The 18,578-nt window shown below is 38.7% G+C and overlaps 1 protein-coding gene across 3 annotated transcripts in view; it reads left to right on the forward strand.

Moving 5' to 3' along the window:
* cacnb4 (calcium voltage-gated channel auxiliary subunit beta 4) overlaps window positions 1-17,142 on the forward strand; it is a 231,061-nt gene extending 213,919 nt beyond the window's left edge. The window contains exon 15 of one of the 3 annotated variants that reach the window (XR_507115.2): window positions 1,378-1,517. Coding sequence is in view for 2 of the 3 variants with exons in the window: in XM_008117705.2 (XP_008115912.1) it covers window positions 1,378-1,638 (261 nt within the window). In the remaining variant the exon portion in view is untranslated. 3 annotated transcript variants of the gene reach the window in all.
* Window positions 17,143-18,578: the final 1,436 nt, after the last annotated feature.

The following is an 18,578-nucleotide window of genomic DNA, read 5'->3' on the forward strand; positions in this document are numbered from 1 at the left end:
AGCCTGGAATACACAATCACCCTCCAGATTTGATTATTCGTAGATTTGATTAATCAGATCTTCCTGGGAATCTCTGGGAATGTCGAGTTCATCCAGCACAACTACATTGTCATGTCTGGTAGAAACTGACCATAGGATCACACTGAAGGACCTAGAGATGCCTAGAGAGGTGTTCTTTCAGATTAAAAATAGTATTTTTAAAAATTTGTGGTGTTCCTGCTTTTGTGGAGTCCTGTGCTCTTAATCCTAGTGAATGTGGAAGGCCGATTGCATTCCTTGTAAGACATATAGTTAAGAGCTACACTTTCAAAATAAGATCCCATTCCATTTTGAATACTATTTCAGCTATAGCTGGGCTGATTCACTCTGGGCCTCATCCAAAGAACCGAGGAGTCATTAATAGAATATAATGCCCTGGTTAATTATCTCTTTAGCAGAAGAAGATTCAACATCTTAATACATTTTCTTCCTATGCATCAGATTTCATTCAAAGACCCATTTGTAACTTACTCACACAATTTGAGGGTTATTTAATCTAATATACAGTACCAACTATAAATCTGACCCCTTCAGTATAAAAATCAAATTATCCTACTTGTCAAATAAGGCAGGGTAGTACACTGATTGTACCCTATTGTTTGAAGTAGCAGCATTTCTTTGTATAACTAGATTATCCTGAATTTGATGGGAGAAGAGCCATCGAACTTAGAATTGTCAGTAATGATAAAAAATGCATTACTTAAACTGGGCAGTGTGTCCTAAATCTTCTGCAGCCACATATTTTTTTTTAATATAACACACACAAAAATCATCCTCTTTCATTGCCTTTTCAAAAGTTTGAAAACAGACTGTGTTCCCAAACATGATGGTCAGAATTTTCAATCAGAATTTATGTTACAAAACTTTATGCCTACTTAGCTATGTAGCAGAGATAGTAAATTGGGAGGATGTGTAATGTGACACTGGCAAAAGTATCTCTGAGTATTAGCATACCCTAACTGGTATTCGAATGCATAATAGAACTGATACATATCTGATATAATGCACATCACTCTCATTGTGTATTGCTCATAAGACACCGGTCACCTTGCTGACTTCCCTATATAGTAACATAACAGCAGCTCCTTACAGGATACAGATGTTTCAGAACTGTCCAATTCTAATTCTCACAATTCTCAAACCACTTAGGAAAATACAATTCTACAGGAGTATTCTAGCCAGCAAATAGCAGTCAAATGGTTTTGTTTTTTTAACAAATCACAGAAACTTATGGGTGCTGATGGCCCTCAGAACCAGATCACAACCAATTCAAAAGGAGTGAAATGCAATTGTTTTCCTCCCCCTCCTTTTAATGCTTGAATTATTTACTGTTTTTAGAGCCAACGTACGAGGCATAGCAACCATTCTACCGAGAACTCTCCAATTGAACGACGAAGTCTCATGACCTCTGACGAAAACTACCACAATGAAAGGGCTCGGAAGAGCAGGAACCGCTTGTCTTCCAGTTCCCAACACAGCCGAGATCACTACCCACTTGTGGAAGAAGAGTACTCTGACTCATACCAGGACTCCTACAAGCCCCATAGAAACCGAGGGTCCCCCGGAGGATATAGCCATGATGCCCGACATAGGCTTTGAATACAAGAACCTGGGGTGGGTGGGATGGTACTCATTAGTTGCCAACTTGCCATAACATAGCTAGGCCAAACAAATCATCTTGTTTTGGCAGGTGTAGCATGGTTTTACTGTGCTTACAGGCTGCTGCCATTTAAAGCTACAAACGGGGCAAAAACATATAAAGCCTGCCCTTTATGTTTAGGAAGAAATGAGTTTCCCTGGTCATGTAGGTGTGTTTTCTTTCCAGAGTAGAGTTTAATTTTCAAGCAGTCTCTTTTCTCTTCATTAGGTATTATTAGACACATCAATTTGTAACTTAGGATACCTGTTGAGACGTATATAACATGATTTCCTGCACTGGAAATTCCAAATGACCAGTTCCAGTTGGAACCGATTTATAAACCAATTCCTGTTGGAATTTGGGAGAAATTGACTGGAAAGTCAACCTGAGCATGTTGCAGTCAGTTAAAAAAATTAAAATGAAGAATAAGAAAATTACAAAACCACTATAAGCAAAAAAGTAAATAAAAATAAAATAAAAGCTAGAGTATTTGTTTACCAGGAGGTGAATTTATATATAGATACAGAGATGGTTAGAATAAATAATTTTAATGTATTTATTTCAGACTAACCAAATGTAAGCAGTCAATCGTGCCAAAAATGAATGAATGGAACAGTTAGAAGACTTTCTGGTTTAGATATAATGAGGGATTGTTGTTTTTCTCCCAGCATATATGTTGCAGCAAAATTGTATTGTGTTAATAGTTTTTGCATTTGCTAATGAAAACATAAAGCTACTTCAGCAACTTTAAATAAACTAGGAGCAGAGACAGACCTGATATCTTAACATGTGGTGGAAGTGAACTTACCTTCTTTGCCCTGAATACACCCCTGTTGAGTCCTGTTCACCTCTGAACATGTGAAAAGTGCAAATGGGATCGTACCCGCTGGCTCTGCTCCCCAACTTTAATTTTTCCAAAAGAAGATGGATGGGCAAATAGGTACCCACCACTCCTGAGGTTGTCACAGCGCAACTGTCTTACCTCTCCCAACATTGGATGCACAGACTCCCAAATTCCTGGAGAGTCAGAGTTGCCTAGCTCTGCTGCATGTGCATACAACTTTGTGCATGAAGGTTCTTCTCTGGTCTCCAAGTCCCTGATTTGCATGTACAGTTGTACATGTATCGAGCCCTTTTTATACTTTCTCTTGGATATGCAGGCACTAGAGAATAGTGGCAGGCAGCATAAACTCTTTTACGCGCCATGCATTTGTGAATAGTTTTTGAAGATGCTTGTTTATGGGTTTTGCCTTAGCAGGACCATTTCACTTCAGTTAGATTGACAAAAGATTGAGAATCAGATTGTTCTTTCTTTGGCTAACAATGCTGCACTTTATGAATCCTCTACATCAGGCACAACTTTCATGCTCATCTTAAATTTCTAAGTTGTCAAAAGAGCAATTGGCGTTGCACTCATGAAAGAGTGGTTTAGGAAGAGAGACGTGTTCCTATTAGGGCTTCAACCTGTGCATTAATATCTCCAGAAAACGTATTGTATAATCATCATTCCAACCAAAGAGTTAAGAAATGATCACTCTGTAATTTCTCAAAGACAGTGGCAGCATGATTGTGTCTAAGAAAAAAAATGCACTGCTTGGTAGACTTGGCAAGAGGATATTATAGCCAACTTAGGTACAACAGAAAAGGTCTTTTAGCACGTTTGCCCACCCAAGTCTGAGTGCTTTTTCTTCCATGCAGTTTCTACAGCATGATCAACCATTCTCTATTATGCTATACAATAAGATGTTTTCTTTCCTAGTCTGACTGCATTGCTACTCTCACACAGCTGAAATATTTGATGCATTCCATCCAAAATATTAAGCCTACGGGATATGCATTATGGTCTGCTGCTCTGATCTAGATGCATATATATGGATGGCCTGCTTGTGTGGGGAACCTCTCTTACTTCTTTGTGTGAATAGGAATGCCTTCTCCACATGAATGAATGGGGAAACCTACCTAGGTCAGGTGCTCCATAGCTGCACCCCTATGCATACTTCAGAGCTACTTGGCTGGCAAAGGACTGCCAATCAATGTGTATCTGAACATCTTAGAATCACATTGCATGCTGTCATATTTTTTAATATGGCAAGGATAATGTTTGATTTCTAAGATACTTTTAAAATGATTAAATAATAGCAGCTTATTCACTTTTAAGAAAGGCTTTGATTTTGAGTACTGGAACGGTGGCAAACCTCAGTATGATCCTATTTTCATACAAGTGAGGGCTTTTTGAAAGTTGTTCAACCCTTTGTTTAGAGAAAAGGAAACGGTTAGTGCAGTGCTGGAAAGCATAGAGGCACAAGATTAGTAAAAGGTTTATGAAGTAACAGGCATTACTACAGGAGATATATACAAGATATCTATAGCAAGAAGGGCTGTATGAACAAACCGGTCAATGCTGGGCAATTTTATTTTGGTACGAAGTTATTTTTGTTGGACTAAGCTGAAACCATTTTAAGAACTTTCTTTCCTACTAGGGATAACTCTTCGGGGATAAGTGAAAATGAAATCATATACTTGCTAGATGTTATATTTGTAGGTTTTTGAGTGGAATGTTTTTCAAATTTTCATTCTAAAAATTGGAGACTTGAGGTATATTAAAAAATATTGAAATATTCCAAGGTCACTGAAAAATCTGAAAATTGGCATATACACACACAACTGGACACATTGATTAGTAGAAAAGTATCAAAGGGATACATTTACACATCTCTCTTGATCAATAAGGGAAACTACCATATATGCTCATGTAAAGATTGACCACGTGTAAGTCGAGGGCAGGTTTGGAGATAGAAATTATGGATTTTGGTACAACTGAATAAGCTAAAGTTCATTCTGCAAAGAGGAGAAAGCACTAAGGCCATCTCAGTGGGGAGCAGTTGCTGTTGCCATTTCCCTGCCCAGGTATAGAAAAGAACCAGAAGTGGCACCACGATGGAGACAGTAGCGTGGTGGTGGTGGTGGTGGTGGAGACAGTACTTCTTTTAGCTTTTTGGAGGGTGGGCCAAGCTCTTGCTTTTTGGCACTCAGAGAAGGGGGTGGTTCCTTTTTGATTAGAGTTAAGATACAATATTTATATTGATCTATGGATAAGTTTATCTAGGTATTTGTGGTTGATTTTTTGACTAAAATTTCTAGATTTGTACATGAATATATAGGGCAAGTGTGCACTTCCAAATCTTAAATATACTTTCAGGTCTCAAAAGTGATGTAGCCCAAAGTGCTTCGATGACTCACGAGGGTATTTATATTATAAATCATAAAAACCTGGGCCATGAAGTCCACCTCAGCAGAGGACTCCAGTTTATCTCAGAGTAAGCCAAACTAATCATGATGTAGCATTTTGTATGGAAGCTCTTTTAGTCCTTGAGACCTGTGGTGTATCCGTACTGCATTGTTACAACAGCTTGATATTAACTACTACCTGTCCCTCTTACAGGGATTTGTAGTTTGTTGCTAGAGTGGCTCTGCTCCATTCCCCTGAACTATTGCAGAAGCTCCCTAGTAAAGAGAATTCGAGGTACTTCACCAAATGACATGATTGTGTAGAAATTGAAATATCAATGTAAGTTAAAGTGTGTAGTTAAAGATTTGACTAAGGAAACATTTTTAAGACCCAGCAAAAAATATGTATACAAACTAAATATTCGCTAGAATGCAAGTTTCATTTACGCACATGTATAATGTTTAAAGCTGCTTGAGCCTGACATATAGACACTAGGCTTTTAAAATTGTTAGTGTTGTTCCATATGATTTAGACTACTATTACTATAGGTGATCACTCGTGGCCAAGTATGATTGCCTTCCAAGGGCAAAGTCTTGGAATTGGGTCCGTGAATGATTGTAGAGACCTATTCTGGATCCGCATGGTCTTTCACAGTGAGGACATACATTTCCAGAGGGAAGGCGGTCCTGACAAGGGTTTGCTTGATGCACCTTCTCTTGACACATTTCCCCCTTTTGCCCTCTGTTTGTGCCTCCTCAGAATCCACGGCACCATTGGTAACAGCTGACCTCCAGTTACAACATTCAAGTGCCTGGGCTTCCCAGTTCTTGGTGTTCGTACCACATTTTTTTAAGGTTACCTTTAAGCCCATCTGTAAATTTATTTTGTTGTTCACCAACATTCCTCTTGAGATTTGAAGCACACATTATCCAAACCATGCTGTCTAAAAGCAAAATCTGAAAACAGTACATTGTAATGTCTGACTATTAAACTCAGGGCATGAATCTTACCTCATAATGGAGGGCAGTATCCCTGCACAAACCCACATTTGGGGGACAAAGGTGGATCCCAAGTTTAATTGCCCTCAATATATTTTGTAGCAGTCTTGGGAATGGGGCTAGGAGTGGGTTTTCACCAGCAGCCAGGAAAGGTGGGACTGGACGTAAGAAAGTTTGGAATATGTTTTGAGCAATTTCAGTTTAGTCCAGGAAACCTGATTCTGAGCATGTTAACTTTTCACTGTTTTTTCCTTCTTTGAAAGGTTTGCTCGCATTATCTACTTTTTGAAGGAAAATTGCAATCTTAAATACTACTTAGGCAGTAAACCCCACTGAACACAGTGGTCGATACTTCTGAGTAAGCATGCATAAATTATTTCGAGCTCAGGGTTGGGAATCATACTGTCCTTGAGATGTTGTGGGTTCATAATTCCCAACATCCCTTGCCACTGGCTATGTTGGCAGTTCCAACAACAATCTGGACAGGTGCAGGATTCACTCCCCTGATCTAAAATAAGCTATATAGATATATATATTAACATGATCTACATATAAAAGAGGGAAGTTTTCATATGATTGCTTGTGTCATCACATTCTATATTGCATTCTCTTCTGTAACTCATGTTAACTGGTCAGAGAACCTCATTTTCCTTTACATCAACACCAACAAAAGTGGTAAGTTCCTGGGAAATGGGCTATATATATATACAATTTAAATGTTTTTGTTGGGAAAGGATGTCTGGATTCCCTCCAGGTTATGAGTAACTATGTGTATAAGACATTAAAAGAAAATATTGTCTGGAGAAATGTTTGGAAAATATATGTTTACTGAAGGTATCTCTATTGTCTGTTGGACAGATTTGTATGGATATCACCTGTAGGAAAACATAACATTTTCCCCATCAAACAACTCCCTTCAACAAGTCTGCTGCTAATCCTAGGACTTGTGCCTATACTGTTTAGTGTAAAATTATGGAACTGGTGATTTCAATACTTTGCATATTTTGCTGCCTTATATCTAATGAATGCTTCCCCTCTCCTTACATCTTTTTATTTATTAATTTTCAAATGGCACTTTTATTGCAATCTTACGTATGTCTTACATTAGCATGCCTTCTATCCAGTATGCATAAATTAAAATGGTTGTTTTAAGAATTTATCACTCTAGACTATATTCTGGCATATTTCAATGTCAATCTGTCATCAGCACTTTCAAACTATCCCAATCCTGACAACTAGAAAAACAGTGTTTTCAAGAATGGTCGTCTGCAGACAATTGTATACTAGCTTAATAAACAAAGATATGTATTACCCTTTTGCCTGTATACACAGCACCTTCTCTCCTGTTTGCGACGTTCAGCAATTAAACCCAAAAGCTTCTGATTAATTGCAGTTTTCCATTTAATTCAAGATGGGAATCTATTGTCACCAAGTCTTAAACCGGCTTCATACGCAGATAGGTTTGTGCATATCTCAGGTTATTAAGCCAAATACAATGATCTGAGCTGGGTGTTAAATGTTTTCATTTTGTCGTATTCTGGTCACAGTGTCAAACTGAACAGATCAACTTCTGTTCATTGGCTTTTAAACCAGGGAAACACTCAACTTGCATTGAAACAGGTTTGTGATATTCTTGTATGATATTTGTATAATGGCAGTATTGTGAGTTTGATTTGTGAGATTACCTTGTTTCTGAGATCCTCCCACTTCAGGGCTATCCCATTATCTGTTCCATATTACACAAAGGGAAATAATCGCACAGCTAAGGATTACAGCATGATCTGCTTATCCACCTGACTCGATACATTCCCCCTTGAAAGTTTCATTGACTTCTTCAGGTTCTCCAGTATGATTCAATAATTTGATTCCAGCCCAGGTATAGTCAAAATATAATTATTGTCTTTGGTTTCAGGTATACATGGTATGTGTGAGTCTTGGAACATATCCCCACAGATACAGTGGTCATACTGTATAATAAATGGTGTTTTTTCTTCTTGTTTGTTTATTTAATTTCATTTAATACCTTACCTTTCTTCCAATATGTTACTTGCTAGCACACTCTGTACAGGTTGAGTTTCCCTGATCTGAAATGCTTGAGACCAGAAGTGTTTTGGATTATTGTTATTGTTATTATGATTATTATGAAACTCCTGTATTTGCATTATACATTCCAGATAAGGGATGTTCAACCTGTATTTTAAATCAATTGAATTTTAGTTTGGTTTTATTTTAATAAATGATGAAAATGCAGACCACACATCAAATATTCATATTCTGGGTATAATTCAAAATTCTTGAATGAATGATTTGTTGAAAAGCAGGTTGTTGAAAAAATGTGTGTGTGTGGACGGGGGGGTCCTGTATTAGGAAACAACTTTTGATGAATATGCTCAGACATGAGCTGTACTTTATCCTCATTTTTTTAACCTCAAAGTAATAAAAATTGCAGGCTGGAGAGCATTCACTGGAATCCACAGGAAAAGGAGATACAGTAGAGTCTCACTTATCCAAGCTAAATGGGCCGGCAGAAGCTTGGATAAGGAAATATCTTGGATAATATGGAAGGATTAAGGAAAAGCCTAATAAACATCAAATTAGGTTATGATTTTACAAATTAAGCACCAAAACATTATGTTTTACGACAAATTTGACAGAAAAAGCAGTTCAATACACAGTAATGTTATGTTGTAATTACTGTATTTATGAATTTAGCACCAAAATATCACAATATATTGGAAACATTGACTACAAAAATGGCTTGGATAATCCAGAAACTTGGATAAGCAAGGCTTGGATAAGTGAGACTCTGCTGTAATGCATATAGATTGCATATTGCTTTTCGTATTGCTCCTGAAAAAAAGCCAATAAAATATATATAAGCTGGAATGCATTGGCCTTTTTCCAAAATAAAATAATGTTTATTGAGCACTTGGAGATACGGCTCCTTTTTCCTGAGGAGTCAAAGCTTAAAGGTCAATAACAGGTGAAGGTTCCTTTTTGGTTGTATAGTCTTAGAAGGAACATGACCATATGGGTATAGTTGCCATGAAGAGTGCCTACACTTCAGAATTTCCTACAACATCACTGAATCCACTAGTTATATAGTTTGTGAAGGGAAAAAAAACTAGCAAGACCAATCTTTAAAATGGTATGGACAATTTGAAATGCCAAAACTAGATTTCCAGGCTTGCAGGTTTTACAAGACATTGAATATATCTCTGATGGCTGCTGTTCAGGGGAAAAGGTTAGTGCAGAAGGTAATTCTGAGGCTGAAAATAAAATTTTTAGTTTATATTATGAGATCAAGAGCTTGGAAATACTGCTTTTGAAGGATTGTAACTACAGTGTTCCCTCACTACTTCGCGGTTCACTTTTCGCGGATTCGCTGTTTTGCTGTTTTTCAATAAACTCTAAAAAACTATTTTAAATCATAAAAAAATTACAATTTACAGCCTAAGGAAGGGAGGAAGGAGAAGCCAAAAGGAGAGAAAAGTGCTGTCAAGGGATGAAATGCTCATCCTCTCCTTCTCACTGTTCCCAAGCTGTTTTCTGATTATTTTACAGTTTATGGTTATATTTGGGGTTTTATGAAACTAAAAATGCAAAATTGCTGTAAAAAAAATAGATAACAGCAGAAATACAAGAAGGTGAGGAGTGGTAGGAGATTATGCAGAAATTATAATAGTGGGATCACACATTGCTAATTTGGTGCAATTGTACGAAGGAAAAGAATGTCTGCTGTCAATTATAGCAGGAATGCGTGGAATAGCAAATTTGTGTGATCCCAAAAAATAACTGGTCCAAGTTCCCATAAAAGCATAAAAAATGCTGTTAGGTTAGGCCAAGATAATATAGCCATAAGCATCCGCCTTTGTATTTTTCATCCATCATTTTAATAGGAAATGAAGTTAATCTATATGTATTTATTGGATTTCCTTTGCATTATTTACTCTGAATATGAATTGTCCTTTCCCCTAGTGAGGCCCAAAGCCCTTTCACCAACTGTACTCCACTAAATGTGTCTAATTCTCTTTAAACTGCCATCTGAGCTAGTGTTTGCTTTTGCTACTGCTATGTGCAGATCCCAGGGTAGTTAACCCTGTATGTTAGTTACATTTTGTAATTGGGACACACCAAGTGTGGACGTCTTGCATCTTATGTGTGTTTGGCCAGAATGACTGCTGCACCATTGGGCATAATCTCCCATTTCAACTTCTATTTTATGCTGCAGCCCAGTGAAGCATTTTACAATACTTTTTACGCCTTGATAATTAGGTACTGCATATTTACCTGCATGAAAGGGAAGGCATTAGGAAAATCATTTCTTACAAGTTTTACAAGTTCATATTATGTCTTCGTTAAAGTATAAATTTCCAAGAATGCAAAAATTCTATAAATCTAGACTAGAATGCTCTTGCTCTTTATTCTTTGGGGCTTTATTGACCAGACCATTTAACTGCTTGAAGATATGTGCATTTTATGGTGCAATGACATGTGTTTGCCCTAGTAAACAAAATGGAATGTTTAGCATTTCAGAATGAATATAATGTATTTTATAGCCCCCCCCCCTTTTTTTTTCTACACCCTCCTTGATAATCTAATGGAAAGGAAACACTCCATATTGAGAAAATGCAGTGCAAAAATTACCTTTACTTACTGGCGCTGTGAACATACTCTTATTGAAGATTTGTGAACATACTCTTATTGAAGATTTGTCATAAGAAGTTATGGTAAAATGTTGGCACCGTCTTCAGTGTTACTTGATGGTTCTGACCTTTCAGAGGCCTACACACATGCACACAAATTAGCCAATGTAAACTCTGTAATAGCTTTCAATATTTCCATTCATAATAGGAAAGAACACAATCAAAAGTTTCATGCTGTTATATTATGGGCAGAGAAATCTCACCTTTCATGCCTTCACCCAGCATTTTCATTTTAAATGAAATTAGAGTTGTGAATGTGTAGCACTAGGTAGAGGGTAAAAATAAGGAGATGCCTATATGGAATTCATTTTCCATATAGTGACTTGATGTAGCACATCATTCTATCTCTTTGAATAAACTAGTTTGAGTGTGGCACGGGCAACATGTCTTGTCAAAGTGATCTCTCTACATTTTCTCTCCATGGGGGACTGAATTCATAAAAATATCAGACCACAGCAAAAGGTTTACATATTTAGTCAAATAGTCTATCGATACAGAGGCCAACTAGTTGCCTGTGATAGAACATAAAATCATAGAATCTTAGAGTTGGAAGAGACCACATGGGCCATCTAGTCCAACCCCCTGTGATGCAGGAAAAGCACATTCAAAGTACCCCTGACAGATGGCCATCCAGCCTCTGTTTAAAAGCCTCCAAAGAAGGAGCCTGCATCTGATTCCGAGGCAGAGTCCACTGCTGAACAGCTCTTACAGTCAGGAAGTTTTTCCTAATGTTCAGGTGGAATCTCCTCTCCTATAGTTTGAATCCATTGCTCTGAGTCCTCGGGAGTAAACCATATTGACCTTAAAACTTACTCCCACATAAATTGCATAGGCTTAGGCTGAAATAAGGATTTCATAATTCATTTGCATTCAGTAAGGATTTAATACAAATCCTTCTGCTGTCTCTTTTGTCCATCAGGTATGAGGCACTGTTTCATAATGTTTAATAAAGTGTTTCCATTTAAAGGCATTGATAGGTGGCTTAAAAAAATATCCTGCATGATTGCCTTAGTAGGGTACTCAGTTTAGCAAAGTGGTCATAAGCTTATTTCAGCCTCATCACACCAGAGCATGGTTTCACTTTAAATCCAGTATTCTGGAGTATTCTGGGATTTGCAGTTTAGTGAGGCCCAGGACCTGTCTGGCTGACCAGTTTAAAGGCCCCTCCCTAAACTACAAGCCCCAGAATTCTGCAGGAGGAAGAGACTGGATTTAAAGTGGAACCATGCTCTAGTGTAGTGGTTCTCGATCTGTAGGTCCCCAGATGCTGTGGCCTTCAAGCTGGTAAACTGGCTGGGATTTCTGGGTGTTGTAGGTCAAAACACGTGGGGACCCACAGGTTGAGAACCACTGCTCTAGTGTGATGAGGTCCTTGGTTCCTTCTTGATCTCCAATGGCGATAATGCACTAACATCCAAATGGATAAACAATACCTATTTTTACATAGATTGTTTTCCTCTACAATTATTTCATTGCAAATTGTTAGTTTCTTTTCCAACATGTTCAGTTTAAATAGTTCTTCTTCAAGCATGACCACTTAAAAATGAGATCCATGCAGGTTATTAAAATTAGAAAAATGCACCAAAAAACCCTTTATAGAAATAACTGAACCTCTATCAGTAAAGTTCCCCTCTTGAACTGAGCTTATTTATTTATTGTATCCGAAGTGAAACCAAGGGTACTGTTGTAACGTATTTAAAAACACAAAGTTTTAAAAACTTGGCATTATGCTAAATGTCCCTTGACCAGTTGCTAGCCACTTGGAATATCTCTGGTGTTGCTATAAGAAGGTCTTCTATTGTGCATGTGGCAGGGCTCAGACTGCATTGTAGTAGATGGTCTGTGGTTTGTTCTTCTCCACAGTCGCACTTCGTGGGCTCCACTTTGCTACCTACTTCCTCACTAAATATATTTGGCCTGTTTCTGAATCGTGGTTTCTTATTTATACCAATTAACCTTTAATCAGTGGTTTTTGTACAAGGGAGAGTCTTACATAAGTTTAGTGTCATAAGATAGGACCTTTCCCAATAAACCATGGTGAGAATTATTAGCATAAGACCTATTAACTATGTTGCATGTTGCCTACTTTTGTTGCATGCTACTTGCCTCTTACCTCACTATATCAATAAGACATATCTGATCAGACAATCTTCCATCATCTTACTTCTCCATACTTAGAAATACAGGATGATTCTCTTGGGAAACACTTTCTCTGTTTTTTGCTACAAAGATTTTGGGGTATTTTCCCACCATAATTTCTTGTTGGAAGAGTGTAAGATTTGCAGCAGTCCTTAAACTCAGCTGGGTCAAAATGTTTCTAGTAAACTTTAAATTTTGGTGTTTTTAGTAATTTCACTTTGATCATGCTGCCTCATCCACAATCTATTTAACACCAGATTACTTGAAATAAAGCCAGGCCATTCTTCAATCCTCAGTCTGTTGATCACACTCCAAAAAGACAGCCCCAAGCAATGAAATTGGGTTTTCTGATCACTGAGTACAAATATTCTGCCACCTCTGGACTTTTGCTTGTCCAGAGTCCTTGGTCAGAGTTTCCATGGATCAATCCCACTGGTTAAGAGTAGAGATGTTTACAGTACAAATCTTCAAATGTATGTCCCACTCAGTTCAATGGGATGCATTCCTTACGTAAGTGTATTGCTAACAGAACAGCTCAAAGTAATTCAAATGCCATTACTTCTTAACAACGTTATAGATTGGGCTATTAAAAGCAAATGGTTTATATTATTTGTTAAACTGTAGTTTAATTATGAGTCATATGTCAACTACTAACGTAATCCTTTGTTTGTGGATTTTTTTTACTTGATGAAATACATCTATTTTTTTGTAAAAGGGCATTTGCCGTGACAGCACTCATCAAATATTTCCATATTGTATTCTATATACTGAGAACTTAATTAAAAGTTGGAAGTCTATCTTAACAAGAGCAAGGTAGTTTGAATACACACCAAAATCCCCCTAACTTGCCATTCAAGGCCATATTTTAAAACATTAAAACCGACCCAAATAACTTACAATATTCCAGAGGTTATAATATGACAACAAAGCTTCTAAAATTAAAACGTGTTTTAACAGATTTATTAAAAGCAGCATAAATGAATGTGGGCTGAGGTAACATTGAAGGGAGTACATGCCCATGATTCTAATACAGTGGTTCTCAACCTGTGAGTCCCCAGATGTTTTGGCTTTCAACTCCCAGAAACAGCTTGTAAACTGGCTGGGATTTCTGAGAGTTGTAGGCCAAAACACCTGAGGACCCATAGGTTGAGAACCACTGATCTAATAAGAGAAATCTCCCTGTCAGCCTTCTGCAGGTAATATTTTGTTCCAGTAAATCGGGGTGATCAGGCATATTCATAATCTGAATGTCTTCGACAACAATACCCTAAACCATTTGTGGCCTTGGACTGAAATTAGGGTAGGTCTTTATGTAGTGGAGAAACATGTTGCCAGTACTATGTTGCCAGTAATAAGCCTAGCTACTGAATTTTGCAACAAAGGAAGCTTTTGGGTGCTCTCAAATATAGGTCAACATAGAGGGCATGCCAATAGATAAGTCATGGTAGCATAGCTGGCCCACTAAACATCATTGTACAAATATCCACCACCAACACCAGTCTCGGGATCATACAGGGTCAAATAGCGATCTCAACACTTGCTCTTTTGAGAGAGTACAAACACTTTCTGAACAAGATGAATCCCAATTCCCTTGTCAGCACTTCCATCTTTTTTAGTTTCCCTCTGACATTAAGTTCTAGTCATGTCTGACCCTGGGGATTGGTGTTCATCTCCATTTCTAAGCCGAAGAGACGGTGTTGTCTGTAAACCCCTCCTAGGTCATGTGGCCGGCATGACTATATGGAGCGCTGTTACCTTCCCACCAGAGTGGTACCTATTCATCTACTCAGATTTGTATGTTTTCGAACTGCTAGGTTGCCAGAAGGTGGGGCTAACAGCGGGAGCTCACCCCACTCCCTGGATTCGAACCGCTGACCTTTTGGTCAGCAAGTTCAGCAGCTCAGCAATTTAACCTGCTGTGCCACCTCCACCTGATGTCCACTTCCATCTTAAGAGGATTTAATTTCAGCAGCCCTTATCCAAGCAACTATTCAATAGTAACCTACACAGTATCAGATTTTCCTAAAATAATATAATTTATTATCACAAGAAAAGCTTCTATTTTAAGAGCAAAAAATGAAGAAAAATTAACTCGGGGTGATGTTCTTGGTCCAATATAGCATGTGAAAAAATGGTTATAGAAAATACCTGAATGAATGAATTTGAGCAAAGGGCTGTAATCTCTGTTTAGAATGAAATATATGTAGTTAGGAATAACTAAGGCACTATTTTTTCCAATTTGTGAAATATTTTCAGATAACTGGTATTGAAAAAAAAAAGTCCTCTCTACATCTGTTCCTTTGATCCAAAGGAATTATTTTAGATGATGTGAAGGAGGGAAGAGAAAGCTTATTCAGATGAATTTGTAATTATTTATGCAATGCATTTATTACCTACTGTTTTGGAAACTGTAGTGAAGGGGATTATTACCATGAAAATGATTTGCATTAAATTAGTTGTAATAGATGTGCCTTTTTATTAAAGCACATGTTCAACTAGAAATTCCTAACAATGGGTTTCCTGGTAGCAATGTTTGGGGGCTGGATCGAGGAATATTCTGCCCCCTGCTGAAGTTTTGCTGCTGAAAATGGTTCCATTGAAACTATGTTTTGAGTTAATGTTACACCCAATTGGAAATAGTTTTAGGCGCTGTCCCTAAGAGATTTCCAAAGTATGTATTACATGCCTTATTCAACACTTGCTGAAAGCTATTTTTACAAACAGCAATCTATTGCCAAAATAGCCCTTTGTTATTTATTGTATTCTGCATCAGCACTTGAAAAAATCAAATCGCAGCAAAATGCAAGATTGTATAGTACAAAATAGAAAAATATATATTTTGCCAATAATATGAAACAGAGCAAGAGAAAAGCACATTTGCAATAGCACAACATTGCAATCTGATTGTTTGATTTGGCATTATTTGAAAAACGTTACTATAATCATATCAGGAATGCTGCATTTTCCATTACATTAACTTGCTGCATAAGACTTCTTCAGCAACTCATTTCAGAACTGTGTAATTTGTACCTGAAACTTGATTTGCCATGAAAGTGTTTTTCATGAACTCTGTGCAAGTTAATTTGTTGAACATGAATGAGCTTGATATACGTTCTCTTTCTTACTTACTTCTCCCCAGTTTGTACAGAATTTCCAAGTACAAAGGGAACTCTCCAGTTGTACTTGTTACCTTGGTACAAAGAATATGCTCGGAGTCCATCTATGTCTCAAAGTTGGGCATTTTCAGTAAAACAACTAAAGGGATTATCACACTGCTATAAAAACAGTTTCACTTTTGAAAGTGTAACGATTGCTGAATGTTTCGGACTTGGAGAAAATTCCACGTAAAAACACTGGCTGCAAACAGCTCAGTCCTCAAATATAGGGCCAACTTTGGGATGAGAACATTGTTGTGGTCCATAGTACAGACAGATGTGGACTATGAGTGTTCACGCAGGGTAGACAACCCAGCGCCCTCCAGTGGTTTCAATAGCACTCTGGGTGCATTTACACTGAAGAATTAATGCAGTTTGACACCACTTTAGCTGCCATGGCTATGGAATCATGGAAGTTGTTGTTTTACAAGGTCTTTAGTCATCTCTGCCAAAAAAGTGCTCGTGCCTCACCAAACTACCACTTGCAGGATTCCATAGCATTCATCCACAGCAGTTAAATTGACATCAAACTGTATTTATTCTATAGTGTAGATGCAAACTATGAAAACCTTAAGATACTTCAGCCAATGCTCATGGCCGATTAAAATAGTAGACTATCGACAACACAGTAGACTACCAGTTTGCCTGCCACTATTGGAATTGGATCTGAAACTGTGCCTGGACTGCTGGTCACATACCTGAAGCATCTGAAATGGGAATCTGTTGTTGCAGAATAATGTGATATGAATAATCCAGTATACAAATCATAAGCTCCACAAATTAGTCTGTTACCAGATAGCCCCAAGTTTATTTCCAACATACTTCCATGGACATGGGACTCTCCCGTCAGCAAGACCCATTTTGGGCATGATTGCCTTTGCAAAACCAAAACAATGGATGTTTTCTATTTAGTCTTTTTTTCATTTTTGCTGATTTGCCCCCTTCCTCTTTTTACTTCTATAGATACCGTATGTGTAGCATTCTACAGGCATGCTGGGTAAAAAAAATATACTATGCAAATGTGTACAGTGTTGCATGTTTTGCTATCTCTCTGCTTTTAGTGGCTTTCAAGGAAAACAAAAGTGTTGTTATTTTTGTGAGCCCAAAACATCTAACAGAAGAAAATGCAGACTGCATGCTTACAGTATCCTGATTTCTATGGATTTGTTTTATGGAATTTAGATGTATTAAAACTGCATTACCAACAATTTTTATACAATAAATGAAACAAAAATTATGCTCTCTGTGTCCATGACTCTTGAGTTTCTATGACTGTTATGTAAGGGTAACGATGCCTGAAAAATATGAAGAAAATCTATCATCACACATTGACCTGAACTCTATTGGTTAGTCCCATCTAGAATAGATCTACTGACTCAATTGTTGAATGTGAGTCAACATTTAGATAAATTTCATTGACCCAATGGCCCAGTCCATTTAGAAGAAACAATAGGATGCAGGTAAGAAAGTGCCAAAAGCTTTTTTTTTTTTTTTTTTTTGCAATACAATGTGCATATACAGTTACTGTTGACCCAGGGTCCCACCCTAGTATTGTGAAGGAATGATCAGGGATGTGCAGGATTTGTTGGGCTTCCAGTATCTAAGACAAACTACTGTGAAGGAAAAGGAGTAAACACAAACTTTGAATTGACGTCATAACTTCTGAAGTAAAATACAGTAAGATTTCTGTATCTGCTAAAGTCTGACCTAAAGTCTAGGGTATATGCTCCCAGACTTTAAGTCAGCGTTTCTCATCCCAGGGATCGGGAGGAAGATTTAGAGGGGTCGCCAAAGACCATTATTTTCTGTTGGTCATGGGAGTTCTCTGTGGGAAGTTTGGCCCAGTTCTATCATGGTTGAGATTCAAGGGGCTCTATGACTCTTAAGTGAACTATAAATCCCAGCAACTACAACTCCCAAATGTCAAGGTCTATTTTCCTGAAACTCCACCAGTGTTTAAATTTGAGCATATTGGGTATTTGTGCCAAGTTTGGTCCAGATCCATCATTGTTTGAGTCCACAGTACTCTCTGGATGTAGGTGAACTACAACTCCAAAACTCAAGGTCAATGCCCAGGAAACCCTTCCAGTATTTTCTGTTGGTCATGGGAGTTCTGTGTGCCAAGTTTGGTTAAAATCTATTGAGCTATTGAGCCCCTGGGAGGCGTGGTCGCGTGCCGCTGGAGGCGTGGCCAGGTCTGGCTCCGCTTCCCGTGGGGCGCGCCCTGGTACAACCAGGCTGCGTGTGGCAGCAGTCCTTCCAGGCTGGGTCTTCACCACGGCCTGGAAGGACTCCCGCCGCACACAGCCTAGCTGGGCCAGGACGCACGCCACGGGAGGCGGGACCGGCCATGCCTCCCACGGGGCGTGCCCGCTGCGACGGGAGTCCTTGCAGGAGACGGCGAAGACCCAGCCAGGCTGGGCTTAAGCCGCAGCCTGGAAGGACTCCCGCCGGAGCCTGGCTGGGACAGGACGTGCACAGCAGGAGGCGGGGCCAAGTCTGGTCCCGCCTCCCACGCCGGGCGCCCTGGCCCCGCCGCCCGTGCCACAGGAGGCGTGGCCGCCCGGTGCGGGAGGTGGGGTCAGGGCACGGGAGGCGGGGCTAGACTCGGCCCCGCCTCCTTCTGCGCACGTCCTGTCCCAGCCAGGCTCCGGCGGGAGTCCTTCCAGGCTG

This window comes from Anolis carolinensis, chromosome 1 (genome assembly GCF_035594765.1).
Source record: "Anolis carolinensis isolate JA03-04 chromosome 1, rAnoCar3.1.pri, whole genome shotgun sequence".
NCBI lineage: Eukaryota > Metazoa > Chordata > Lepidosauria > Squamata > Dactyloidae > Anolis > Anolis carolinensis.